This window comes from Monopterus albus, unplaced genomic scaffold, assembly GCF_001952655.1.
Source record: "Monopterus albus unplaced genomic scaffold, M_albus_1.0 scaffold201.1, whole genome shotgun sequence".
NCBI classification, from domain to species: domain Eukaryota; kingdom Metazoa; phylum Chordata; class Actinopteri; order Synbranchiformes; family Synbranchidae; genus Monopterus; species Monopterus albus.
Window position 1 is genome coordinate 563,496 of NW_018128081.1, and position 27,785 is coordinate 591,280.

Genomic DNA, 27,785 nt, shown 5'->3' on the forward strand with positions numbered 1-27,785 from the left:
AAGAATGGGACAACATTCCTATTCCTAAACTTGAGCAACTTGTCTCCTCAGTCCCCAGACGTTTGCAGACTGTGATAAAAAGAAGAGGGGATTCCACACAGTGGTGAACATGGCCTTGTCCCAACTTTTTTGAGATGTGTTGATGCCATGAAATTTAAAATCACCTTATTTTTCCCTTAAAATGATGCATTTTCTCAGTTTGAACATTTGATGTGTCATCTATGTTGTATTCTGAATAAAATATTGAAATTTGAAACTTCCACATCATTGCATTCTGTTTTTATTCACATTTTGTACAGTGTCCCAACTTTTTTGGAATCGGGTTTGTATGATGTACTGTCAAAAGTTCATACCTTGTTGTTGCTTGCCTAAACATACCTCGAATTCCACTATGGAATACCTCAAGAGACGCAGGCTGAAGGTTTTGGAATGGCCATCACAGTCCCCTGATTTAAACATCATTGAAAATTTGTGGGTAGATCTTAAAAGAGCTGTGCATGCAAGACGACCAAAGAATATTACAGAACTAGAAGCCTTTTGCAAGGAAGAATGGGAGAAGATCCCAAGTACAAGAATTGAAAGACTTTTAGCTGGCTATGAAAGTGAAAATGTTTGCAAGCTGTGATATCTGCCAGAGGAGGCGTTACTAAGTACTGATTGTGTAGGGTGCCCAAACTTTTGCACCATGCCATAATAATGTTTTTATTTTTTATTTTTGTTCAATTTATGGCATAAGAAGTAACTATGCATCACTGTTTGCTGAAAATATTGTGCATTTTTTCCATTTCCAAGAGAGACTGTGTTAACATCTGTTCAAATAAAAAATCACCAAAATCTGTTATTTATCAAGGGGTGCCTAAATTTTTGCATGAGACTGTACCACTGAGACATAAAATAGGTTCCAGGAAGTCCAGGTTGATTCAGAGATCTATGACTTTGAAGGCATATTTTACTGAAACAGAGTTTTACAACTCCGGAAAGTTAACTCCACTTGCCATGTCAACAGTAAAAATAGCTCTACAAATTTTGTACCAATCTATAAAATACTGAGATATTTCACAGACTAAGTGAAAACTCTACCCTGCTGGTGGTACAACCAGGAAAATTAAGGGATCACCAAATGTCTTTGGATTCATTTATTGGGCACAACAATATTTGTTTCAAATTTCAGGACATGTTCAGTGTGAACCAAAGGGATGGAGCAAGAAAGTGACACTGCTATCCCTACAGCCATGCTACTTGTAGGACTAAACATTTCTTAATGTTAACATGAATCAGTTTATAAGTTTTTATGTCAATTAGATAAAGGTCACACACACCTAAGGAATCTGAGCAGTAACTGCTCCTTTGATCCATGACCGACCTTTCCAAAAGGGTCTATTCAAATCCATTCATATAGAAACAGCCACCCTGCTAACACATGAACAGACAGTGGAAAAAACTCCCCTAGTGCTACGTAGGTAAAAGGAAAAAAATGCCAGGCAACACAACAAGCACAAATTCACACTTACAAACACACACACAGCCATGAACAAAGTTGACAAAAAGTACAGCTGTGTTTTCAAGTATACCCTTGTGGAAAAGTGTTTACGCTCGATCAACTGACATGAAAAGCACATAGAAGGATTTGTTTTGTTTTTGGACCCTTTCTGTCCTGTGCCTTGGCAAACAATATCATCAGTGCACAGGTGTTAAGGAACTTCTTCAAGCTGTCACTCAAACTCAGATCCAAGCAAAATGAATTTCCCAAGTTGTTGCCACAGCAGCTCAAAGTATGGCAATTGAGTGCTGCTGTGCATCAGTCCCCATATCTCAGGGAGTGTACAACCACATGACAGAATGTGTGGGAGGATAAAACATGCCTCACTCGTTCTCTCTTTACTCTTTTCCAAACCATCAAAGGCAGTTCTGCACCGTGACAAACAAAAAGGTTGTGAAACTGTTGAAAAACTGAACAAGTAGGCAGGGAGTTGAAAGCACTGTCTGTGGGGTTGAAGTGAAAGAAGTGCCACTATTTTCTCAGCAGTACTGATGTGTCTGCCACTGCTAATTTAAATGTGACTGTGTGGTGTATATTTGTCTCTTTCAGAATGCCAGTAAATCTCATATTATGTGTCTATGATTACTGTTTTTCTTAACTCCCACCAGGTTTTCAGCAAGTTTCATCGATTTAAATTTAAGGCTTTTTAAGACAATCAGACCACTGAGCGCAATGTCACATCCGTGCTGTTGGCCCTTTTTTTAACTTAATGCAATGGCGGTTAACTACACTTACAAAAACCACTGTAGCACTGCTAATATGGAAACCCGTTTCGATGCATGTTTCAAGAAGTCAACACCCCCTGGTGGCTAGGGGTTTGAAACAAAGTATAAACCAAAACAAAATGGGCCAACATATGCTGTGCAAAAAATAAGAAGGCTGTAGGAAAAAAAAAAAAAAAGTTGACTTTGCCAATAATTTTTGGACAGATTTTTTTCAGTTGGTGTCCAGAGTCCTCAGCACCTCTACTACAAAAAGTAGTTTTAGCATTTTCTCTTTTTTTTTCATTTTATTCCTGTCCAGCTGATTTACCAACATACAGTAAATCCCAAGTTTGACAGCCCACCACCCTGTTATGGTTTTCTTTAAATGTCAGCTAGTGCTACACTGTCCTACAACTTCTTGCATTAGTGACTTAGAAGAATAGCAAGGAAGGAAGGAGGGTATCGTGAGGTAACTGAAACCTAATACACCCCTTAACTGGTAATGATTCCCCTCATTAGGCCAATCACTAGAAAGTTTGACTTCTTTTCAACATGACAGATGATAGATGAGGTTAGATCACACTGCTGGACCAGGCTGGGAAATCTATAAGAGCAGATAAGAGCTGGCTGGGTTCATTAGCCCAGGGCAGCCAAGGAAAACTATCTTAAAGAATGTTCGTGGGAGTGAGTGTTTAATAGTGTGTAAGGGTGTGGGTGTTAGTGTTAGACACAGTAGAAGCTTCCCACTGCATAATAAATGTCTCAGCCTTATAATCTAACATCTGCCAGACTTGGGTGTACTATCCACTGAAAGGCTTTTAATTCTAAAAAGCTGTGCCGACTGCCAGTTCTTGGATGATAATTCTACTAAATTGGACTGTGCCTGAATAAGTGTATCTACAATAGTTGGAAAGTTAAAGACAATAACTACTGTAACAAAATAAACCATCTATAAAACTTTGTTTTCACTTACAGTTAGAGGAAGGAAGAGGAACTCCAGAAAAAGACTGTAGGGACCAGCACAGTCACAAGATTCAAATCCCCACTCCTTTTTCCTACTAGGACTCTACCCACAGACTCACGTTACAACCACCTACCTACAGGAAAACAGGATATGACATAACTACCACTTTCACAAAACTAACATGCAGGCAAACGGTTGTTCTCTTGTGTCAGGTGATGAATGCATTGCTCTTCCACTGTGTGCTGCATGAGAGTTCGGGTGCTCTCTTTCTCGCACATTGTGTCCTGCATGGGTCTATGGAGATGAATACTTTGTGGCAGAAAAAAAGAAATACAGAACAATGGACCTGGTGGCCTACACAGTGCAGCCCCAACCATAAGCAAGCTATGATCGTGACCACCTGTGATAAGATGTTTGAACCCCTTAATTTTACTGCAAACCATGCAGCTTTCCAAAGGAAGTAAAAGCCACATGGATTGTTTTTTTCTTCCCAACTTGCAGACAGATCACCTGTCCCTCTAGGGAAGACACACGATGACCCGCTATACAATGAGGGACATTCGGGCAGAGGTAATTAATCTGACTATGTGTTATTTTGACTGCATATTCATGTTGAACGCTTAGGTTTTGTTGTGATTTCATTCTGTTTTGCCTGGCCAGGGAACTGTGCTTTGCTCATCGTAAAGACGGGATTTACAGGTGCCCGTTTTCTTACTCTCTTGCTATTCTTCTCTCTGGCCTCCTATGTGAGGCTTGTTCATGGTACCTACAACAGCATATCATTTCTTCTAAGCGGTGCCACAGAACTTATTTGTAATTCTACCTGTTTGTACACACAGACAGAAAAACCACACTCCTATACCTAGACTTACAGTATTTTCCTTCAAGAACCTGTCTCTGCAATATAAGATAATCATATTGATTTGCTTTCTAACACCTTCAGCAATTCCATCTTTATGCTGTTACAAGAACAAAACTATCACCCATTAAAATAAGTATTTTTCATTGTCAATAAAAGCCTACAGTTGATTAGCCTTTACTACAGCATACAATATAGTTACGCATGTGTGAGCTAAGTATTATTACTTGAACAGGATGTATGCATGTGTATGTACTCAGATGAAGACTGCATAAGCACAAACCATGCATGTTTGTGGAGATATGTTACCTTCAGTACTTTGGAAAAGACTTCCTGGGTGAGCAGGAGAGATTACCAAGATTAAACTTGTTAGATTGAGGCATGCATATACAACACAAGAGAAAGTAGACTCTTCTTTTCTGTTTTTCCTCTACTATGGCTTCATCTCACTGTCTCAAAAAACTGCCCACTTTTAAAACTTAATTATGAAAATGGACATATGAAATCAAATGCTGAAATGGAAAAAAATTTGATATTAGCAGCAGAATCAAATGACTACAGGTAGGAAGGAATACAGATAGTGCCAAATCCACTGGGAATTAACACCAAGCTGCAGCTTTATTTCATTGTTTTGAGCCTCTGGCCCAGATACTGAATGACTGAGTTTTACCATTCCCACCAACCATCCCATATAATGTAAAACTGTAGGAATCCATTTTCAGCAGACATTTTCAGACAAGGCAAGTTCACACTACTTGCCCAGCATGAAACTACAAAAAGGTGAAGTTAACAAGGGGTATGTTTGGAAAGTTGACCACGTAATAAACTAATGGCACAGCTATTTATCCCAGAAGATAGTGGAAAATACCAGAGCTAAATAGTTTTGAATCACATTGACCATCTATTACTGCAAAACAGGGTCTAAAATTAACCCACCAGGGGTCAAATGCAGGTAGATCTTCCAATTGGCGAGTAAATCTCTGAAGACTAAATGTTTGTCTAATAAAACCGTATCCTGAGAGTCTCTACTGTGGTTGCCCTGCTTCTGTGTCAGAGTTTGAGACACACACCCATATTCTGTGAAGACCTGCCCCTACTCTGCCTCTGACTGGCTTTCTAAGCCAAGCGTAAAAATATGCTTTAGATTGTAGTTGTAGGTGTAATCGGAAGTGATACGCAAGCCGAAAAATGGACAGTGTAGCCAAGCTGAACTGATTAAAATAAGAACGTCTCAGTTACACGTCTCAAAAACACAGCTGAAATGCTTTTGGTGTAGAAAAAGGTGTGACACTTATTGTCCAAGTCTGTCTAACCAATCACCTGAGCATAACCACCACCATTAAGCAACAGAGTAGTGGTCTGTCCCTGCGGAATGTTTGCGTGTGCATGCGCTCCACTGTGTCAGAGAGACCAAACTCCACAGGCAGCGCAAAGAAACAGGTGACTGTAGTAGAGAGTGAGTCGAAAGAGGTGCTTTAAGATGGTTTTACATGATTAATCATCCAATGGGTTTACATAACTTCAAATTTACTTTAGTTTGTCCCTGAATTTTGTAATCACGACTTCTTGAATGTATTGTGGCTTTTAAATTTTAATTCAAAAATGAATTTAATACATTTATTAAGTTCTTATTTGATATAGGCTTTTAAAATAATTGTGCTCTGGCCTCTTTACATTTATATTCAACAAAATCCCTATTAACTCAATAAAATCTTGAATCAAATGTGCATTTAACACAAAAAGGTGATTTATTATTTTGACTGGAAAAAATATGTTTGGCCAGTGGATTTTTTGGCCACCTTGGCCAGTGACTTCAAAAGTTAATTTTGGACCCTGCTGCAACAGTTCAAATAGCAAACACAGCTTTATAACAAAAAGTAAAAAAAAAAAAAACTAAACAATGTAATAGATGAAATACCTGTAGTTTGTCTTCACCATCCCTAGCCAGGCTGCAGCAGGCTGCATCTAGTTCCTTACCCATGGAGGTAAGAATTGCCTCTTGCTCCGTTTCCATCCGCAACACTTTCTCTTCCAACTCTGACTCCAAAGCACATCTCTGCTCACTTGACCTGACCTATGGAGAATGGCAGAGAGCTGAGGGGGGTACACCAAATGCAAATTAACAGTCACTTTCTGGTGTCTTTAGTTATGTCATTTGAATTTTACAAGACAGCATAAAGATGTCGATTTGCAGCAGATTTTCTGTAGAGCAAAGTAAATCCAGATTTACTCATTGCATAGATGTTAGTTACAAGAAGACTGATCTTCAGCATTAGAGAGCTATTCAGTGTCCTATCACACAAACAGACCTAGTTACGTTTCTTTCTCTGGCTGGCCCTGTAGCCACTGTAGATTCAGGGTCTCTACTAGGACACAGTCAATCGATACACTCTAGACACAAGAACCAACTGATCAGTGCTGCCCAGGGAGCATTGATCAGTGCTGCCCAGGGAGCATGGATCATTACCCTGTCCCTTGGATAATAAACCACCCATGATACATTAATAAAAGCCCCCTTTTCTCCATTCACCTGATTTCAAATCAATACACGGATCCCCCCAAAAGAGTCCCTTACAACAAAGTCCTGTCAGTGGGATGAATAGGGGTTTTAGTAACTGAGGATGTATTGATAAAGCCCATTTAAATATAGTGCTGATTTGGCATCGCTTAAACTTCCAAACCATTCTTAAGATTGTAGAAGGGAAGGGAAGCATTGTCCTTCTATGGCTGTTTTTGTTGCATCCTACAGAATGCCACAGTGGTGAGTCCTAAAACCCAGAAATGAATTAGCATTTTTGCACTTTCGGTTCTCTCACCCTGAACTCATTGAGTTTTTTGAATGGGTTTTCGTATAGACGCATGAAATAAGGTCTGTGGTTAACACTAGGACAATACATTTTCATGTTTTGTTCTATGAAATAAAATACGTCAGTAAATACCCGATTCTTAAAAAAGGCGGTTGCTAACAAGTGGCTAAATGAGATTACAGAGGCAGTCTGAGATATTAAACCATGATAATGCTGAACACGGAGACTCATCTACTCACTAGCTCCCCCTTTACAGCTATTCTAACTTACACAGCCATGATCACTAGCTAGACCAGGTCACACTAAAGGGAGAGGATTTTGTAAAAGATGAAAGCACTAAGCGTGGTGGTGACACTGAGGCCATGGCACCGTGGTGTAGTTTGTTTATAACCTAACAATAGCTTTTAATTCTGGCGATTGTATTTGGGCTTCAATAATCATAAAAGTGATGTTCACCTGTGAAGGTTATCTTGTTGAACAAAATGTGTAAGTGTCACAGAGCCTATTTTCAGCAATAACCCAAAAGCTCATGGAGAAATCCCATTAGCTTTTGGTCAACGGAGCCAGAGTGATGTTAACTTCCAGGTTGGCCTACAAAAATAAAAAATAAAACATCATCCAACATCCCCAAAAAAAAGATCCCAGTCCCTTTCGGCATTCTGCTGCAGAAATGTCTGATACAGATGAAGAGATATTTGTCTAATAATTGGATGAAATGTTTGATAAAAAAAAAAAGAAAAAAGAAAAAAGATCCTGACTGCTGCCAAGACAACATATGCCTTTTCTGGATATATCTGCATAGTCAAATACCTTGTTTTTTTCTCCTCATATGCTTTATAAACGTATCAATTAAGCTGTCAAAATTAAAATGTGAAACCAGCAGCATTCAGTAAAGAGCATGCTGCTGTTAAAAATGGAATTGTACAGCTGCTGATGGCACTCACACTGTACACCAAACAGTTTGTCTTACCACTTACATGTCTTTCCCTGTTATGTCCTTGGATTTTGTCTGTCACAATTAATTAGAATCAGCACAAATATTTCATACAGTAACGTCTCCTGAGGATAGATGTATTTCACTGATATGACAGCAGATACTCTGCAGGTTTTGCGCCATTTTGTATTAGTACCTATGCTTGAAAAACATGGCAAAAGAGGCAGGGCTTACTTTGTCATCCAGTTCCTCTTTTAGAAGCTGGTATTTTCTGCGGAGAAGTGCATGCGTCTCATCTTTTGTGCTCAGCTGCGCTGCCAGCTTATCACACTCATCCTTCATTCTGTCCAACTTTATGTGCAGCACCCCGCACAGCTCCTTGTCCGACACTGCATCTGCCTAGTAGAGAGTGGATGTGTTTAAGGCCATGAGATAATAAAAACTAGTGGTTTATCTGATCCAAAAACTTTAACCTAAAGCATGTTGCAGTTCATATTTCTGTTTTTCAAACCCTATACTAAACTGGGAGCAGTACAAGTATGAGTTGTAGTATTCAAAGTTGCCGTTTCATTCACATGCTTTTTGTTTATACTGTATGTGCAGCATACCATATTTGCCAGTGGACCCAAACAATCTGAAAAAGATGCTTAAGTCTGGCAGGTACATGGTGAATTCACATGGCATTCTGTACTGCACAGAGAGCATCATGTATTAGGTCATGAGAATGGGTAAATGCTATTGCCAAGACTCGCAAAGGGTTGCAAAAGCAAATCCATCCTCAGACATTAGAGCTTTCTATCTAGAATTATGACATTATTACAAACAGCTCAATATACAATAAAGTGAAATAAGCAACAATGACTGAGCATTGGGAATGACACAAGCAAAGAAAAATATGGAACAATAGAACTGCTTGGAGTAAGGAGAGAGGGGAAAACAGACGGAAAATGCTAAATCAGAACTGTAGGGAAGCAGTAAGAAAGGGATTAAGACAGAAACGCAGCAAGAGGGAAGATGGAGTGGAGGCTCAATCAAGAGTGAAAGGACAAGAAAATAAGAATATTTTAAGCTTTCTCTAACAGTTGACTGTATCAAAATTGTAATATAGGCTAGGTTTCTGGCTGTGCTCTATAAATATCAGGTGGGCCTTTGCAGCACGCACAGACTAGTACTTAAAAACATTCTAGCAAATACCCTTGCCTTTACTGCACTCAGAAATGACACCATTATATTGAGCTATGTCAGATATTACTGCCATTCAGCACAGCTAATGTGCCAAACTCAGCCATATCAGGAAGAACCATGCCCCTTAAGAAACAATGTACCCATAAGGGCTCATCACTGGAGATACTGAAGGAAGGGAGGGGTAGTGTGCTGGGGGAGTAAGTCAAGAGGAGTCCTGAACTCCAGCACTGCTCTGATGAGACTTCTGAAGTCTGATAACGGGGTTTTTAAATATTCACGCTTGGAGCTTTGTAACAACCATGAGGATCAACGGAGCACCACACACCATTAAGAGCTCAGCTATCCCCGATTCACCCATACTCAAAAGACAGAGCCCTGGCCAATAAAGAAAATTATTCTAAATGAGAATTTTGTCTGGGTCTCGCCGAGTCGGAAATATGCCAGATGTTTAGTGGCTGCGGCATCTTTCCCTGTACTGAATTTGAATTGTGTGCTAATGATGCTCTAAATGTCAATTGGAGTGTGGCACTCTGTGATCCATGCCCAGGTATGAAGAAACATTTCTTTGGTTGGCTTATGACCTTGACATCTCAAAAGATCTGACAAATTAGGAGTGTGAGAGTGTGTGTGTGTGTGTGTGTGTGTGTGTGACATCCGATAAATTATCCAGAGCTCAGCAGTGCTTTTTAATACAACCAGCAGAGATTCCAGGCATGAACAGGTTCTGAAGTTTGTTACCTTTGAACACAGCCAGGCTAGCTGTTTTCAGTCGTTATGCTAAGCTGGCTCTAGTGATACAGATGGTACAGATATTAGAGTGATATCATCTAACTCATCAAAAAGCAAGTAAGCATATACTGCAAAATGTCAAAATAATCCCTTAACTGTACATTTCCTCTATGGGGAAAAACACAAACATAATTATAAAAGGGCATACCATAACCTCTTTCAGGAGTGCTTGTATTTCATCTTGTTGCCGACGGCAGGACTTGTGCATGTCCTGTGCTTCACGTTCCTTCTTTATCCTGCGATCCTCCATCATGGCCTTCATGTTGTCTAGTTCCTTGTGATGCACCTCTCTCTCAAGCTGCAGCTGTTGCCCCAGTGTAGCCCGCTCCTCCTGCACCACTGTCAGCTTAGCCTGCAGTTCTGAGACACCTTTCTGAAGCTCCTTCTTGGAGCTCTCCTCCTCAGCTAACCGCTGGGCTAGTTGGGCATAGGCTAAGGTCATCTGCTTTAAATTGGCTTGGAGCTCAGCTTGTGTGTCCTTGTCTCTCTGACTACGACGCGCTTCTGTGTCAGCTCGCTCCTCCAGCCTCTGGTTCTCCTCTTTAAGTCTTGCTTGGATGGTGGTTTGACGCTGAGCCTCACCTTCCAGGGCAGCTGAGGCCTCCCTCACCTAGGGTCAGGAGAGATATTAGGATCTTATCAAAGTCTGTGCAGATTCTCAATCATACAGGTCATAGTAAGCTGAAAAAAACTCCAAGAACTGATGAAGCCTCTTGGATGAGAGGTTAAACGTCTTCGACCTAGAAATCTAGTCCAGTTGAAGTTTTTTTTTCAGATCTTATCAAAGCACTTAATGACTCCTTAGCTGTATAATTTTCACTTTAACACCACCTTAATATGAGCAATACAAATTGATCTTCCAACAGAAATCAAATTCTCATTCATTTCTGTGGTCAGACAGGGATTTGTACAAGAATGCAGTTGTCCTGGGCCCTGCATCAAGGGGGTGCCCAAAATGGCCCTCTAATCTTTAAACAATATGCCAGAAAAATCTGTCAAAAATACACATTTGTGGAAAAAAAAAATGGTTTGGTCTGTTATGCTACTGTAATGGGGAGTTCACACATGTAAAGATCACAAACAGCCAGTCAGGCACTAAGAAAAGAAACAAAAAACAAAAAAGAGAAAATGACAAGCAGAGGTGCAAGGAACATTATGGTAAAGTATTTAAAAAATATACTTAAGTACAAGTACAACCCCACCACATAGTAATCGAGAGTGAGGTGAGACATCAGTTTAAACATCTGCCAAGCACAGCTACTACCTAAAACCTAGTTTTACCTTTAACATCCAATTATTAGCTTGTATACAAGCTTAACATAATGTGTCCTCTGACAGAAACAGCTGAGACTGGGGATATGAGGAGAGGCCCAGCCTGCAGCCGAGCCTCGCTGCGCCAGAGAGGAGAGGAATGGAGAAACAGTGCAGGTTTGGACCGTTTAAAGATCCCAGTAATAGTTTTCCCATATAAACTAAAGTAATATATGATCAGAGGATTAAATGATTTTATCAGTTTTCCATCTTCCTATGATTAAATTTCAGTGGTGGGGTTACAGTTTTACTGTTATATTATATTTGGATTAAATGTGTGGAAGATGAGAGTTCTTTTGCTGTGTGCAAATTAAGGCATATGCTCGTATGAGATCTGTGCATCTGAGGGAGGAGGAGCGGGGTGGTGAGGAGTGTGTGCTAAAACAATGCTAAACAAGCATTCTGAAAAAGAAAATTGATATACAGTATGCCTTAGCACAACTTCAGTTCTGGCTGACTACTTCCAAAAAGACTGCACCACAACACAACACCCAAATAGCTTGATGGTGTCTGTGTGATAGGGTTTATTCAAATGAAGACTGTGAATTAGTTTTGCAAATAGGCTGGTCTCAAATTTGAGCAACAATAAAAATGACTAAATACACACTGTTCAGTAAAAATTTTACTCCTATGAGTAAAAAAAATATATATTATTTTTCTGTGTCCCTAGTGATTTGAATGAGAAATTGTATTTCTGGATGTTCGACTCCACACCTCCCGAATTTCGTGTTCCAGTGACAACTGACGCTGGCGGTTCACGGACAGCTCCACATCCTTGCGGTGGAGTTCTTCTTCACGCTGGGCCAAACGGCCTAGGATCTCAGAAAGCTCCCTGCGGGCTGCTTCAGCCTGCTGGCTCAGCACCTTCAGCTGGGCCTGAGAGCTCTCCTTTTCCCTGGCTGCCTGGAGGAAAAGGAGGCAAGAGAGTGAGAGGAGAAGATGAGAAGGAAAATGAAGAATGACAAATGAAGAGAAGAAGGAGGATGGTGTACAAAGAGGAGCTCTAACAATAATGATGAGACCAAGAGAAAGAGTGACAGAGAGACACAGAGAGAGAAACATATGCAGTACCAGTGCTTGCACTGATAGGAAAATGCTAGCACTCAGCTCCCTGATAAGGGACAATGGTCAGGTCTGTTTAAGGCAGATTGCTTCTAATACTCTGGCTTTGACTGGAGTTTGCAAAGACTTTGCTGTAGCTCAGAACCTAATCATTTAATTGAGCACTTGATTCTCTCTCCTAATTCATTAAGGGGCAGAAATGATTTTGTAATTAATTCACATCACGTCAAGTATGCCAGGTGGGAGTCTGTCTGTCTGTGAGGCGTGCGCTGCTGACTGAGTTTGGAGGTGACTCACTCAGTTCAAATGAAATGGAAATCAGTGAGAGGTGACTTTCAAGCTAATAATAATAGCCAGCCGTTAATTATTCAACTAAGAACAACTGCTGTAACATACTAAGCAAAGGTACTCTGACTACCTGACTTCATGTTTCATGTTGTAAAGTTAATTCAAAATGCATTATTCCAGAGATTTAATCTGACTTTGATAGAAAGCCTTCTATGCTATAAAGACAAAACAGTCTAGTATGAATTAAAATGAAGAGAGAAAAGCCTGCAAGTATCTAACCAATTTGCTTTGTTTAGATTGAATGACAAAATAAATAAAACCCTGCAGAATATTATGTATTCCACATATTGTATGTGCCTTATAAAATGACAGAATATTCTCCTTCTCTTTACCATAAGAGGAATGCAAGTGACAAACTATGAACTGCAAAGCCTAGGTATTCACTGTCTATCTGGTGCTTCCGTTGATTTTCCAGTCAGTTTCTACTATGAAAGGCAATAGAGAAACAACCAGCAAAACTAAAATATTTAAAGTTGTGCATGTCCCCAGTGATGAGAGGGTGCTGATTTATTTCTCCAAAAGGGATCTAAATTTTAAATGTCCGCCATACTGCAAAAAAGGAATGAGGAACTCTGCATAGAAACACAGACCTGCTAAACAGCTTTGAAATATAACATGTCTAGCGTGGCGCTACAAATCAGTTTACTACAGGAGCTGAGAAATGCATCTCAGTAGAGACAGTAATGCTTATTTAACTTAAAACACACTGCCAAAGTCAAAGCAGTTATGTATGACTCAGAGTCCACTTCTAAGAATATGCAACAAAGACAGTCAGAGGCTCAGCTGCTGTGCTGCCAGATGGCTAGCTGCTAGCTCAGCGGCACTAACAGGAACATTGGAGACCGAGCCGCCTGGAGCTGGCGAGCAGAGTTAACTCGGATTTGTCTGTAGATACACACCACCAATAACTATCAATAATCTGAAGTTAGACTGATCAAGGTCTGGTAAGCTTTTGTTAAATTCTGTTTTAAGTGTGCGTCCAGCTGAGAGCTTTCACTTTGTTCAACAATAACTGAAAAGACCAGCCACTGCAAACAGAACAAGAATGCAGCTGACTGCTGAACAGTTTTGACTGACTATAATGAGCACACACACAGAATATAATTAACTCCAGCTAATGAGAAGCACAATCATTGCTTTGTCTCATGTTACCAACTGAAAACTTTTAATTATTATTGAGTGGTATAACATACCACAGTAAAATATAAAGTGTCTGTACATTTTTCTTCCAGCTGCTCTAAGGCTTTACCACCAAGTTGCCTGATACACACTGCGCTGTGGAATATTCTACACAGGGGAGTCTCAGTTTCGTTGTCAAATGAATGCTGATAAAGTGTTTTTAATTTGAACAGATGATACCAGCCAAAAATACAGACTGGACATCCAAATAATTCAGTGCAAAAATGTAGTTTTAAAGAGGCATTCAGTGACCTAATATTGCACTTCTTTAACATTAGGAGATCTAGGAGATGTAGATGAAAACAGCAGAAGCCAAGATATCCTGTATTTTAGTTCCTAGTATGGGTCAACCTTCACTTACATTTCTCATAACCCAACTCAACCATATCATTCCTATTTCCAATGAAGTTTTACAGTTTCACTCTTTGTACTAGCTAGCTAATTCTTGAAATAAGGCAGAATAAGGCAGGTCAGTCCATTAGACTCAATAGTTTGCTGAGATGGATTTATCAATGTGGAGAGTAGGGCTGGGCAATATGGCCAAAAATATTATCACAATATATTTTTTCATACTGGTTGATAATTGATCATTTTCGATATATAAATGTAATGCAATTAATGGTGGACACACATTCAACATGTTTGTTAAGATCTCGAGGATGTGATGGTGAAAACTACTGTATGTAAAGTTTACAGGAAAACTACTGGATACTTTTTAATTTGAATTTCAGTTCAGTTTTGGATCGAACCTGAGATAAATCACAAGGTTTATTGTGCTTCTAAACAATACCCTTTTAAAATCATTAACTTGACACTTTTCATGGTCAACATGGTCAAACATTTATCCTTATAATCTCATGCAAGGTCTGCTGTGCAGCTAGACTACATGTCAGTGGTGGTGACAAAGTGTGTAAAGCTGCATTCTGCATAAAGCTGAGGCAGCACTGTTTTTGAAAATGTCCATCCTGCACCTCTACACCAGGAGTCAGCCACTTTCATTAGCTTTTCAAACTCGGTGTTTTCACTGTTCTAAATATTGTCATGTCTTTTTCTATGAAATGTGAAATTGCACTCGCTGTGTTCGTGCTTCTTTTTGAGCTTTTATTATGTTAAGTAATGAATAACAGTCTCTTTATGCATACTGGGAAAGAAATGTTACCTTTTCTAATGGGGGAAAATGTTTGGTGTTTCGTCGTTTTCTGACTTTTATCAGCACAGGTCGCTGCATATTTTACAGCAGATGTCACTCTGTTGCTTATTCAGCTTTAAAAATTCAATCCATTTCCAAAATAGTGATGTTGTGTGACCTCTCTTATGTCACCGTTCCATGCAGCCGTCCTCCTCACTGTTGTATTTCCAACTGCTGTGCATTTTCCTTGCTTTGGCCCAATACATAGAACTCTAATGCTGTGGTCTAACAGGATGACTGTATAGTGAGATGTTCAGATGCAAAATAGACACATTTATCTATCAAAGACGGCATATTTGTCTATCATCATTATCAGAGATTTTTACTGTACCGTTTTATCGACCCAGGACTAAGTGAAGAGAGAACCAACACTAGCAAGATCAGCCGTTACTCGGTTACAGCTACTACTGTAAGCTGTGGAGTTGCAAGTCGTGTAATCGATGCATCTGCTTCAAATGACCTGCGAGACCTTGTCAGTATGGAACTGAGCTTGGGCCCTTGTCTCCTCCAGCTCCTTCTGCAGTCTCCTACACTTTGCCCTCCATTGGCGCACTGCCTCCTGGGCCCTGGTCTTCAATTCATCTCTGCTCCGCGTGCTCTCCTGGAGTAATGCCTCTGTCTCCCTCCTCTCCGCTTGCCCTCGGCTCTGAAAGGATGATTGAATTTATGAATAAAATGTATATACATTCATTCGAATCAGAATCAATACTTTTAAACCATGAAGCGGATCCTAAAATGTCTCATAAACCTAACTCGGAACAATCTCATTACTGCAGCCTTAGTTTTTCGTGTCTTTACATTATAATTGTGAAATTGAGGCCCAAAACAAGACTCTAAACACAGCATGTTTCTGATTTAAATTAGCACTACAAAAAGCACTCCTTGCTTAACATCCCTGATTTAATTTAAGAATGTACTAATGAACTAAGGTGTGACATAGTAACCAATCAAAATACCTGTATCTCCCTCAACTGTTCAAGCATTCGTAGCTGCTGTTGCTCCTGTCGCACCAGGTTTGATGACAATTCCTGTTGTATAGAAGGGATAAAAGTCAGGAACCTGTGTGTGTTTGTATGAGTACTACTGCTAAAAGACAAAGTCAGGTGGGAATGGAGACACAGAGATGTGCAAGAATGAGGGCAAAGGAAGCTAGGAAAAACAGGGGCAAAAGCTGATGTTTAGGAAGAGAAGTGAAGCAGAAAAGGATATGATGATGTAAAGATAAAAAGGTCATAGAAAGTTTAGACTATGTTTACATGCTGCCTACAACTGGATTATCTGATAAGCAGATCTGAAAAGTAGTGAGAAATGAGACCTGCACTGGATTAACTTCATATCTGCAAGAAAATCACAACCACTTTAAAGTTTCAGGTTTGACTGAAGTCTAAAGTAAGAGCAAGTAAGGTCACCCTGGTACCATTTAAATAGGTATTTATAATGAGTAACATTGTCAGTTAGGAGCAATTATCCATAGACTGATTAGTCATAGACCTATTAGATGGCATATAAATTCAGTCACTGAAAAATTGAATCTTCCACCCTATTCTCCTCATTATACTCCTTTTTTGCTCATTTACCATTCAAATTAAACATTTCCAACATCTATTTTGATCTACACATAAAAACCTTAAGAGATGCCCCAGGTGATGCATGCAAAAACCCACTTCAGCGTTTAACATTTACTAAGTGTGGGAATTTAAATGCATTTTCAGTAAAAGAAACATCAGAGTTTAAAGTGTGCCAATACTTAAAGTGCAGATATTTCTACTACCATTTTATTGATATCCACTATGGCCTTGAACACCGCTGCTCAGCAAGAGGATGTTTTTTTGTTTTATTATGTCTTGTTACAGTGATGGAAATGACACATCACACCAGAATGAGAAGGATAAATGACTGCTGATCTCCTATTGCAACTGTCACTTTGTCTGACAATTTTAAAAGGATCATGTGCCATGGAGCTGGTGGAGGATGCAACCATGGATGTGAGGCACCCTACGAACCGAAATAGCCCTGCTGAGGGTGGAGATGCCAGCACAAGCAGACCTGTACGTCCAGCTGAGAGATCCTTAGTGTTTCTCATTTATACTGCTAAGACAGCCAAATGGACAACTAAGGAAAACATATAATGTCTTCTCTGAATCACTGGTGTTGTAAGCTCTTAGTGCAGTTTTACACAATTTCTCCGATACACACCTCTACCTGTAAGCTGAGTTGGATCCTCTCCTTCTCCTTGCGGTCCAGAGCCCTCTTCAGCTCTGCCACTTCTTTTTCCAGGTCCAAACGATCTATGTATGCATGCACACACACCCGCATGCACATAATCAAATTGTTGCTACAAATTATTACAGCACATGGATACAAGAACAATAGAACACATGGTGACCAAAAACTAGAGGACACCACTGGCTTCTTTTCTTAAAAAAACAAAACAAAAAAAAAACAGGAAACAAGCCTTGGGAGCATTTTTTAAATGAGATAGATATTTAAGCAGATTTTGATTTCTTACTCCAAAGAAACAACTTGGATGGCATGGCTCACTGTCAATCACTTCACTTCAGGCAGACCAAGAGTTGACAGATGTGAACAGAATATAAATGAAGTGATAAGAATTGAAAATAAGGCAGGATTCTCAATGTGTTATATTATATCCATAAACAAAGACTCTGATACAGTATAGAAACAAAGATGTTATCTTAAATTAGTGAACCAATCTATGTGAAAATTAGAATTTAAAACTAAATCAGCTAAAAATCCCTATTACATATTAAAATACTAAAAAGCCTCAGACGCTTACATCTGTCAGTTTTCAAGCTTTCACTGGCCTATAAGGCCCATTCTCCCTTCCTTCTACCTTTCATTCCATCATCCACCCTCCCTGTCTTTAATCCAGCAGAAGGCAATCCATGTATACCATCTGAAGACTTACTTTAAGGAGAAGCTGATACTTAAAAATAACAAGATGTAATACCAGCTATTTCTATAGTTAGTGACTTGGCAATCTTTACACCAAATCCTCTTGTTTATGCTCCCTTCCTTCACCTCCAGTATAGACCTAAATTCAGTACCTGACCCTCGCAGTCCACCTCTTCGCTCCTCCCTGTCAGTGTGGTTGCCATGTGGCTGAGCAGTGGACTGAGAAGTTTCCAACCAGGTCCTCTGAAGCTCTGTCTTCTCCTTCTTCATCCTGAGCAGCTCACCACGCATGTCCTCCACCTGGGGATTATCAGCCATATGTGAGACAAAGACGTCTGACCATCTCACAACTGGAAAAACAAGACTGTTTCTTAAGTTTTCTTAAAAAAGCTCATCACTGCTTATCGTTTTGTCTCACTGGGTTTACTATTCGCAACACACCTGCTGAATAAGGGATGCTTTGCTATCTTCTGATTGTTCCAGGAGTCTTCTAGCTCTCTCCAGCTCCTGCCCCATCTGAGGAAAGCAGAACAACAAGAGCATCAAAACAGTACATGATGAACATGTTTTTAACTAATGAGAGTCAGCGGAAGCCTCGGGTAATGCTTTGTAAGCTTCAGAATGAGTGTCACCCCTCAGTCTATCATTAGGTATGCAGCATCTACAATCTACAAGTTTAGAATGTACACAATTTGAGTTTGTTTGATAGGCACAATAATGAAATTGAATTTTCAGCTAAAATGTTTTGATATACTAATAGCCTCTGTACAAATCTGAATACTAACTATGTAGCTAATTTCAGCAAAATGATGCTGGAAAAATAAGGTAGGAACTTGTATAGGGCAAACTTTTACGCTTATTTCTTTCAACTGTTTGGGAATTTCTACTTTAATATCTAAGCAATCTTAATCCATTCACCTTGGATTTCTCCCTCTCTGCTCTCAGTAGCCTGCCACTCGTGGCCTCTCTTTCATGGGTTTGAACTTGGCATCCTCCTAAAGTCTACAAAACAAACAAAATCACAGCATGTTACATACGCTCACACATAAATGAGTACTGTAAAAATGCAACATGAGAGATGCTCTTGCATCACAGTGTTCCCCCATCTCATCTTCTTGGAACAAGATGCTGGATTTGCACAAGGGCTTAGATCCCATTCAATCCCATTTATTCTGAGCAGGCTGTGTTGATGAATTAGCGGCTGCTAGCAATAACATCTACCCAAGTGACTCATCATCTAGTTGATTCACATCACAGTGGGCCCATCAGTGGGGAATAAATGTGCCCTCTTCTCCCCCTCCTCTTCTGCTCTTTAGTAGGAAAAGAGATTATTTTCCTCTTCATTTCCTCATGCTTGTTTATTTACCCTTAATTTTTGGACAAATGCATTATTTCCCATCACCCTGGGCCCTGCTGGTGTCCCATTAGGACACTATGGAGGAGAGGGATGCAAATGAATTGGTGACTACTATCATTACACAGTGTTGAGGACTATAGCTCAAGAAGGTTATCATCAGTCTGGATATGGCTACACAGCGCCCCTCTGTGGTCTTAAATATAAACTGCAGCAGGCAGGAGACATTAAAAGGATTTATGCAAAGACACTTGTTTATACAACACAAAACACTAACCTCCACACCAGTAACCAAGAACTAATGGTTCAGTTAGGTTTTAAAAAAAAAGGACTAACAATATAGATCTAGCCAATATAGAATAGTGTTGATAAGGATGATTTCTGTGGAAAGTAGCAATATTTCTAATCAAGATAATGTTTTTACTGAGTACACCTAGCTATGAGTCTGCATCACTAAGCTGCACCTAATGACAGAGCTCTCACAGGTTCACAGGTATTTGTGCTTTCAGACAAATGCACACCTAAAATACATGACTGGCATAAAAGAAAAGAGAGCAGCAAGTGCTTGCTAAGCAACCATTTCCACTGCATCAAAGTAATTGGTTTGGTGTGCTTCATCTCATAAAGCGGCACAAGACAGTGAGGTGACAGTTTGAACACTGCTTTAACAAGGATGAGTGGCAGTACATTAGAAAAAAAACCCCTTCGGTAAGACACAGTGCCCCAGCATGTGCAGAGAAATTTGGCATTTTTTGTTCTGTGACTGTATTCAAGCATATCTGATGGACATCACTTGTCACTGCAGTAATAAATCACTGTATCTAACTGTGTGGAAAATTACAAATCACACCAATTATACTGTAGTTAGTGGCTTTGGCTGACATCTTCTGTGACTTCTTTTTGAAAAAGGAATAATTACTCAACAGACATCACTTGAAAATGCTTCAGTAGTCAATTTTTTACCATTATCAAGCTTCCATTTTAACATTTTAGGCAGTCAGAATGGGTTTTTTTTTAAATGAGCAATAATACTTGTTTAAATGTCAATGGTCTGTATTACTAGTCAGGAATAATCAACAGGTATTTATTCATACTGACACTCCTGCGTGAGTAGAAAGTCCTGGTGACTTTCTTTTTCTGTAATGCATCAGTCAAATGCTGAAAAGACTAAGACTCTACAACCATGCGTGTACCTAGACACGGGTGTGTTGGGCCAAATGCTAACACGCTGATGTTTAGAAAATGCCTACTATGTTCACCATTATTTAGCATGCCAAGATTTTCTAATAAACACAAAACATAAAGTACAGCTGATGTTGCTGGGAATTTAATTAGCTGTGTGCAGATTTTTGTTCATAAACCAAAGTATGGGATACAATCAAAATTTTACCTCATGGTCCCACTAGACAAAACATCAGAGGATCAGCAAAGTCAGTGGGTTTCTTCCTCTGGGGATGAACAATGTTGATCAACCATGCCGCTATTAAAGCTAAAAACAATATTTTATTGAATGGGACTTAGTACTAGAAGGTATTAGTAAAATTATTTAGGAATGTAATGATTCCCCCCTTATACTACACACCTCTTGACTAGTTGGTCTCAGACATGTTAAATTAGCCTCAGCCTACTGAGATACTGTAGTAGAAAATCCAGCTTTGAAGTCACCATCACTGTAACAGTTTACTAAAATATGGTTTTTAAACAATTTGGTGAAATATACTGATATTTTTTCCCCATTTTAGCTACCTCCAGTGCAGTCGACAGAAAAGGACTGCATTAAACCAGTAATCAGGAGTTAGTTTACTGTAACGAACTAGCCTTTTCTCTGCGAGCATCACTTGGCTGGAAGGTACTTCCAAAGAATGTGAGATTTGACAACTTACTGTACTTTTGCTATACAGCTGAAAATTTGGTTTTTCGAGACACAACAGAGCTAATATGATATCTGATATAATTTACATATATATTTATTTATATATATTTATTTATTTATATATATCCTGCTCTGTCAGTGCCTTTCTAGTAAGGTCTGCATGCAACATCTGACATCTAATGTTGATTGCACTATGTTCTTGTTTATGAGCGGCATGTGACGTGTATTTAGTACTTGTAAGACTATAGTTTTGCAGCTGATGATAATCATTATTTATTTGTCATATGTTCTTGTGTCTGTTAATGTGTGCTGTCCCTAATAAATAAGTGAATAAAACAGAGTATAGTTGTGTTCCATCCCGCTGTCTGTCCACATGCTCCCATTGAATTTATGTGACTTCACATTCCCATTAGAATATTTTTGGTGTTCTCTCTGAATGTGAGAGAACACAAGAGTGTCAACAGGGAGGTGTGAGAAGGAGGGATTGCAGCAGATAAGTTGGGGAGGAGTGTCACCTCCTGCAGCTCGTCAGACATGGCCACCCGCTGCTCAGGCCTTCTCTCTCTCTCTATGATCTTTGGCTCTGTGTGCAACTCTCTCTCCAGCTCCTGCAGACGCCGCTCCACATGAGATGACACCTACAGACAGTGAGAATGAGGACGCCTCAGGTCACGCAAACATTGCCAATGCAGTAATGGCAGCAGGATGTGATAAATAAGACAACAGGAAATTAAAAGTGTGTGTGACAAAAACTGACTGAAACTAAATGGAAGAATTACATTCACAATGCAGGAATTCACTGTCTAATCAGGAAGCATCACATTCACCTGTATAAGACAGTTATTACCTTTATCTTGTCACATTCACTGCCATGACAAGATAAAAAAAATATTAAAAATGTTGGCTGTCATTTCATGCTGCATGTTTTTCCACAGTGGTGACGATGCAGTGAGGGATCATGCTGCAAATGATAGTGAGATATTTGCTAAAGTTAGGAGTCCTTTGAAAAGTAGAAAGCATTTGTCCATAGCAGCTTTCTATTCAGAAAAGAAAAATATTGACATATTCCGTGATTTATACAGCAGCTTTCATCCATCAGTAACTGTGACGTGATGTTCTTAAATTACGGAGGCCTCCACTCTTCTTTTCATGTTCACAGAACTAAAAAGCATACTTGATGTATTGGCAGTGAAATATGCAGTCACAACTCACCAATTCCTGTCTCTGGGAAGTTGTCATGTGCTCTGTGAGGCTCTCCATTGCCTGCCTGGTGTCAATATCAAACCTATAAAAAAAAAAAAAAAGACAGACAAGTCCAGAGCAGTGAGTATATTTACACAACAGAGTTCTCAGTCATTTTGCAAAAAATCCTGTTCCAGGACATCACTGATCAAAATGTGACTGCATAATGTGATGCCACTAAAAATTATTATGCAGCTTCATATGTTGAACTATGATGGTGGATCAATCTGGTCAGGAAGGGAGGAGAGATTTTTTTAATAACTTCAAAATGTTACATTCTAATGCATGTTGAAAGATCTCATGCCTTTTGACTTTACAATGCGGTCTGTGACACTTTTATCACCTTTGCATCTAAGGAGATTTCCATGCATTTATTTTCAAAGCTCAAGCAGAAACTTTTTTTGCTCTTTCACTCTTACAGAGGATATGAAAATAAAAGATCAATATCTGGCACTAGTCTAGACAGAATAGAAAATAATGCAGAAAATTCTGTATGTGGCCAGATGTAAAAAAAAAAGGCCTGTATGACAGCACCTTTACTGTGACACCTTGCCTGATAAAATAGCGACTCGTGAAAGCAGCTGTGTTCGAGGTACTGTGCTGCATGGAAATGATAAACTGGTATGCTGTTTTGATGTTCATACTTTGCCCCTACTCTCAGATACCTATTCCTCCTGAGGATTTCTCTATCCAGGTCATCAGACAGTCTCTGCTGGTCACAGCGCAGATCTCTCAATGATTGGTGCAAAGTATGAATCTATGCGAGACAGCCAGAAATACATACAGAACACAAAATGTAAGACAAAAAGCACATCAGAGCTAGCCATCATTGCATTTACAGAGATTTATATCTGTAAAAAAACGAACAAAAAAAACAAACAAAATCAGCAATTTCTGCTCTGAATGACGTAGGGGTGCAACAGCTCTGAAAACAGACCCGGACCCAAAACCGCAAACACCACCACTAAGCACAGTAGCTATCGATGGGCAATGTCTATTGAACTGGTATCAGACGATGTGTACAGTAAAACACTGCAATGGCATTAGCGGCGGTGGCAGGGGGGTGCTACCTGGCAGTACTTTAGGTTAAAGAAACAACACACAACGCTAAGGGAAGTGCAGGATTTGTTCTTATGTAATATAATGTAAAAGATGACAGACAACACATCTTCATGAAACAAAATTAAAGCAATATCAGAGAATCTGTAAATAAATTGGGTAAATTCCAATTAGATATATCATTAAAAATTGCAGAAATATAATTTATGTGTGGGTATTTAATTAAATTTTTTATTTTAACTTCTGCTTACTACTGTACCTGATCCTTGTAAGTGTGTTCTTCTCTTTAGTGTTTCAAAACTGTTGGCAATTTAACAAATCCCAGAAAAAAAATTGTTTTTTACATATTCACCACCAATTACATAAAAAACTGAGGAATGAACTGAACCATGGCTCAAAAACTGAGGTCTGAACTGAGCCACAGATTTAGTGAACTGTTACACCCCTAAAATGAAGTTTTATCAAGTCCTTTATTTATCAATTTTAGCATATCAAATTTCATATTTGTGTGCCCTCTTGTGGCAATTTTCTGCAACTACATGAAGTAACAAGAGGCACTGATCGATAGCTGGTTTGTTATTCCTTACACCTTCTCCTGCCAGGCTGGCATCCTTGACACCTTCTCCTGCCAGGCTGGCATCCTTGAAACGAACACCAACAGACTGAGACCTCCTCCTCCTCCTCCTCCACCCTGGAATGCCTGTATAGTCCCTCATTGGAGAAGTAGGGTAGAAACGCTGGTCCTCTGAAATCCCAGATGAACTGATGTTTGTTTTAGGAAACCACATTATAAAGCAGTAGCCAGATCTTTTGAAAATTAACTGGTTACTTAGAAGAATGTTCAATCAATCACAAACTCCACAATGATACTTAAGGTGTGCAATATTTTAAAAAACATTTTTGTATTTTATGCCATTTTTGTGTCATCAGCCTATATTATCCACAACTATGACTACAACCATAATAGAGCTGATAACAAAACCCAACATACCTGATCCTGAGCGATCCTCTAGGTCACTGGTATGCAGTGTAGAGGCTGAGGCTGAAGCCCCATTGGATCTGCCAAGTCCCCTCGTCTGTAGCTGACAGATTGACTCCTCCAGGTTATCCCTGAGCTGGTGAAGGAGAGGAAATGCACTCATGATTGACAGGCCAAGAAAACACTGATGTGAAGCCAGCTGTATCTTTAAAATCTAATTATATTATACTTAAATAATTAACTGAAGGGGGGGTTTCACCAGTGCCATTGCTTCAGCCTGATCATCTGTATGCTCCTTGTACTGGCCCAGCATCCGGTCTACTTTGGTCAAGTTTCTACTGGTGTCCTGACACGGAAAAGAAGCCATATGTTAACAATTACTTAAATATATTTTGATTAATATAAAAGGAGCGTGGATGTGACGTTACCTGTAAAGTGTTTGCTAAGGTATTGATCTTCTCGGAGATGTCTTCTACTCGATCATCAACTCCACCCCCACTGGCCCTGCTCCTGTCGCGGCCAGGTCTGCGGTGGGCTTCACGCCCCCTAGGCCTGTGTCCTTGAGTCCTGTCGTATGAATCTGACTCGCTGGATGTGTCCATAGTTTAGGGAGGAAGGGGCGACGTAAAAAGTCTAACTAGGCTAATATGACGATTGCTAACAAATAATAACGTTACCTTCGGCGGAAAACGCTGTCAAATGCGACGTTAATCAGATTAACGTATAATATATAATGGACTTTATTTACAATCGCTATTTTTGTCATAGTAAAAAGATATGGAAGCTTTGACATCGTTACCTTAACAAACCGTGGGGACAGAAAGCTGCCTGACCAGCAGAGCACAGGCATTCAAACTACTTCCCTTCCCAATCAAACAGTCCTGGGCATTGTTGTAAATGATGCTCCTCCTGATTAGCAACAAGTGGCAGCTAGCTAGCTAACCAAACGTTAGCCAACTAATTTAGCCCTATAAGAATACCGTAAGGACAACAAAATACTGCATGCGTCCAAAGGAAAGAGAGGAAATACATGTTACCGCTACAAATACATCACACAGGAGACGCTTGTTTGCTGCTTTGTGAGTGATAGCTAACGGAAGACCAACCCTCAGCTTCCCCGTGCTATGGCAACTTGAACTAGCCGCGTCTGAGCAGGAAAACAACAAACCGCTGCTGTTCCAAAGCGTGCCGGGAACTGTAGGCGCTCAACAATGGAGCAGTGTGGGAATGTATTATTTGTGAACTACATCGTCCAAAGGGATGCGTTTGCGGATGTATTGCCGCTCTTTGGCTGGAAAAAATAAAGACTTATAAAATTAAAATAAAAATTTGAGGCAGTTTCTGTCAAAATTCAGACAAAAACAATAACAGTGAAAAAGGGTAAATAGGAGAGAATAAAAGTCAGGGCGTTTTTGGATCTAAAATTATTTGTACAGTTTGCACCTGGACTTTCGGACTAAGAAGCCGTCAAAGCTGCCCTGAGTTCCTTTCTCTCATTGTTTGCTTGGTTGGTTGGTTTTGGTAATTTTCAGCACATCATTCATCATGTATTCATTCTTCATGTCTTAAAACCTCAATTTATTTTTGAATGTGGTTTGCTTTCATAATTTTTTTTCTTTTTATTTTTACTTCAAACCGCACTTTTGATTATCCTTATGTGTGTTCTCCCTCTTTTTATCAAAAACTTGAGCCAGGTCATGACAAAATTTTTGTTGAATGACACCAGAGCAAACAAACTGACAACCTATCTGGGTGTACCAAAATGTAAATCTGACAACTCTTATTCAAAACATGCTGGATCAAGTTTTTTTTATTTTTGATGCTTTAATTATAAAGAAGGATACATTTTTCACATTTTCCATCAGAGGTGATGACATTCCTCAAATCAACCCCGACCTACTCAAATATTACAACATAATATACTCACACCATCTCAATGTTTATAGTTTTATTTGTAGACAATAGAAAGTGCAATTATGAATAAACACTGTGTGAAGGTTTGGCAGGATGTGATTACTGTTTGCGCCATGGGTGGATTTGGGGAGGGCCTCATACAAGAATTTTGCTTCTGGCCCCAATTCGACCTGCCTGTTCTTGTACTCTAGGGCAGTTAAGAATGATGCCACCTCTGCTCCTCTGTCCCAGTGGGTCGACAGCAACACCATCACTTCAGAGCCTGTGCCTGATGAGTTATTAGTGATGGCACCGCTCCAGCTCCTGCCCGTCTTCCTGAGAGGTCCCACCTTCAATACCGGCCTGCTGGGGATATGTAATAATATTAATAAAGAGCCCCCCTGTGGTTCCTTAGCAATAACATACACTCTCTCACAAACTACATCTTGTGAAATTTTGACCAAATTGGGATGCAAGCAACAGAAAACCTTTAACTAGATCATGTTACAAGTAGGCTCCCTCTGGCTGAGTATCTGGGTGTCTCGTCTGGCACAGGTCCCTCCAACTAACAACACATACTGTATAACAACAAAACTCAATAAAGACAGTACAAGCAAGCTTGTGGTATTCTAAACCAAGTCTCATCCCTTTTCACTTTGGTTCAAAATGTTGGGTTTTACGTATAATTAAGGCTAAAGATCAAGTCACACATAAATGCTTTCTACGCTCTTAAAAATAAATACATGACAGATTTACAAGTTACTGTACAATGGATACTTTGTACTTTTCACTGGTCATAAATTGATCAGTTGTGCTATGTGATACCTGTTCTCCCTCCAGCTATCAGAAGCCATTTCACATTATCAGTTGATGAGAAATGTTTGATAGTTCCAGTGCATTAACAAAGTCTTATGCCCATTTCATGTCCTGTTCATGACTGTGCATTGTGGGATTAGTGAATATTAGAAATGATATATTTAGAGAAGAAAAACAGACTCAGTGATAAGGGTTAAGAGTATACATGTAGCCTAGCACTCTGCTTTCCTCTGAAGATGTTATCTGCACTGTATGATGCAAAACTACACTATGGACACTTAAGTCCATCTTGCCATTATCACTTCACTGTATGAGCTTGATGATAGAGTGATTTTGTGGCACTCAGATCTGATGCATACAGCACTTACTATTATACTTTTCAACCAAAAAGACTTAAAAACAATTATCATTCATAAATGAGGGTTGTCTTTTTCTTCCTGCCAATAATTACATTTAATCAAAGACAGCAGATGATTTTAGCATCAATGAACCCATCTGCAACAATGAAAAGTCGACAATGAGTGCCGAGTGTTCAATATGGAATGGACAACTAAATTATTTTTTACTGAAGTCCAGTCAGGCTGTAAGTCTTATTTGCCAAGAAACCATTGCGGGTTTAAAGGAATACAACATCAGCCGTCACTTTTCTATCAAGCATGCTAATTATGCTAACAACCAGTCAACCCAAGAACGGACGGCTACTGCTCAGAGGCTGGCAGCTAGTTTGCAGGCTCAGCAAAACACCTTTATCTGACAAACTGCCATCCAAGAATCAAGCACGA

General features: G+C 39.6%; 1 protein-coding gene and 1 long non-coding RNA gene across 6 annotated transcripts in view; both read right to left on the reverse strand.

Annotated features, from left to right (window-relative positions):
- The window catches only part of cep128 (centrosomal protein 128), a 39,878-nt gene extending 14,377 nt beyond the window's left edge, over positions 1-25,501 (reverse strand). For 2 of the 4 annotated variants that reach the window (XM_020618116.1, XM_020618115.1), the window contains exons 1-18: positions 24,723-25,501; positions 24,554-24,640; positions 24,307-24,430; positions 23,903-24,060; positions 22,922-23,013; positions 22,227-22,299; positions 21,530-21,652; positions 18,706-18,789; positions 18,229-18,303; positions 17,940-18,087; positions 17,068-17,159; positions 15,828-15,899; positions 15,332-15,517; positions 11,808-11,996; positions 9,931-10,392; positions 8,043-8,207; positions 5,986-6,141; positions 4,377-4,400 (exon numbers count right to left, since the gene is read on the reverse strand). In XM_020618116.1, the coding sequence (XP_020473772.1) occupies positions 4,377-4,400; positions 5,986-6,141; positions 8,043-8,207; positions 9,931-10,392; positions 11,808-11,996; positions 15,332-15,517; positions 15,828-15,899; positions 17,068-17,159; positions 17,940-18,087; positions 18,229-18,303; positions 18,706-18,789; positions 21,530-21,652; positions 22,227-22,299; positions 22,922-23,013; positions 23,903-24,060; positions 24,307-24,430; positions 24,554-24,640; positions 24,723-24,896 (2,484 nt within the window). In that variant the 5' untranslated portion in view covers positions 24,897-25,501. The remainder of the gene's footprint in view (positions 1-4,376; positions 4,401-5,985; positions 6,142-8,042; positions 8,208-9,930; positions 10,393-11,807; positions 11,997-15,331; positions 15,518-15,827; positions 15,900-17,067; positions 17,160-17,939; positions 18,088-18,228; positions 18,304-18,705; positions 18,790-21,529; positions 21,653-22,226; positions 22,300-22,921; positions 23,014-23,902; positions 24,061-24,306; positions 24,431-24,553; positions 24,641-24,722) is intronic. The other 2 variants (XM_020618117.1, XM_020618118.1) reach the window with 2 other exon arrangements.
- Positions 25,502-26,093: 592 nt separating this feature from the next.
- Positions 26,094-27,785, reverse strand: part of LOC109970538 (uncharacterized) — a 6,070-nt gene continuing 4,378 nt past the window's right edge. The window contains exon 5 of one of the 2 annotated variants that reach the window (XR_002276431.1): positions 26,094-26,550. This is a non-coding gene — a long non-coding RNA (uncharacterized LOC109970538). Of the gene's footprint in view, positions 26,554-27,785 lie in introns of both variants that reach the window. The other variant, XR_002276430.1, reaches the window with a different exon arrangement.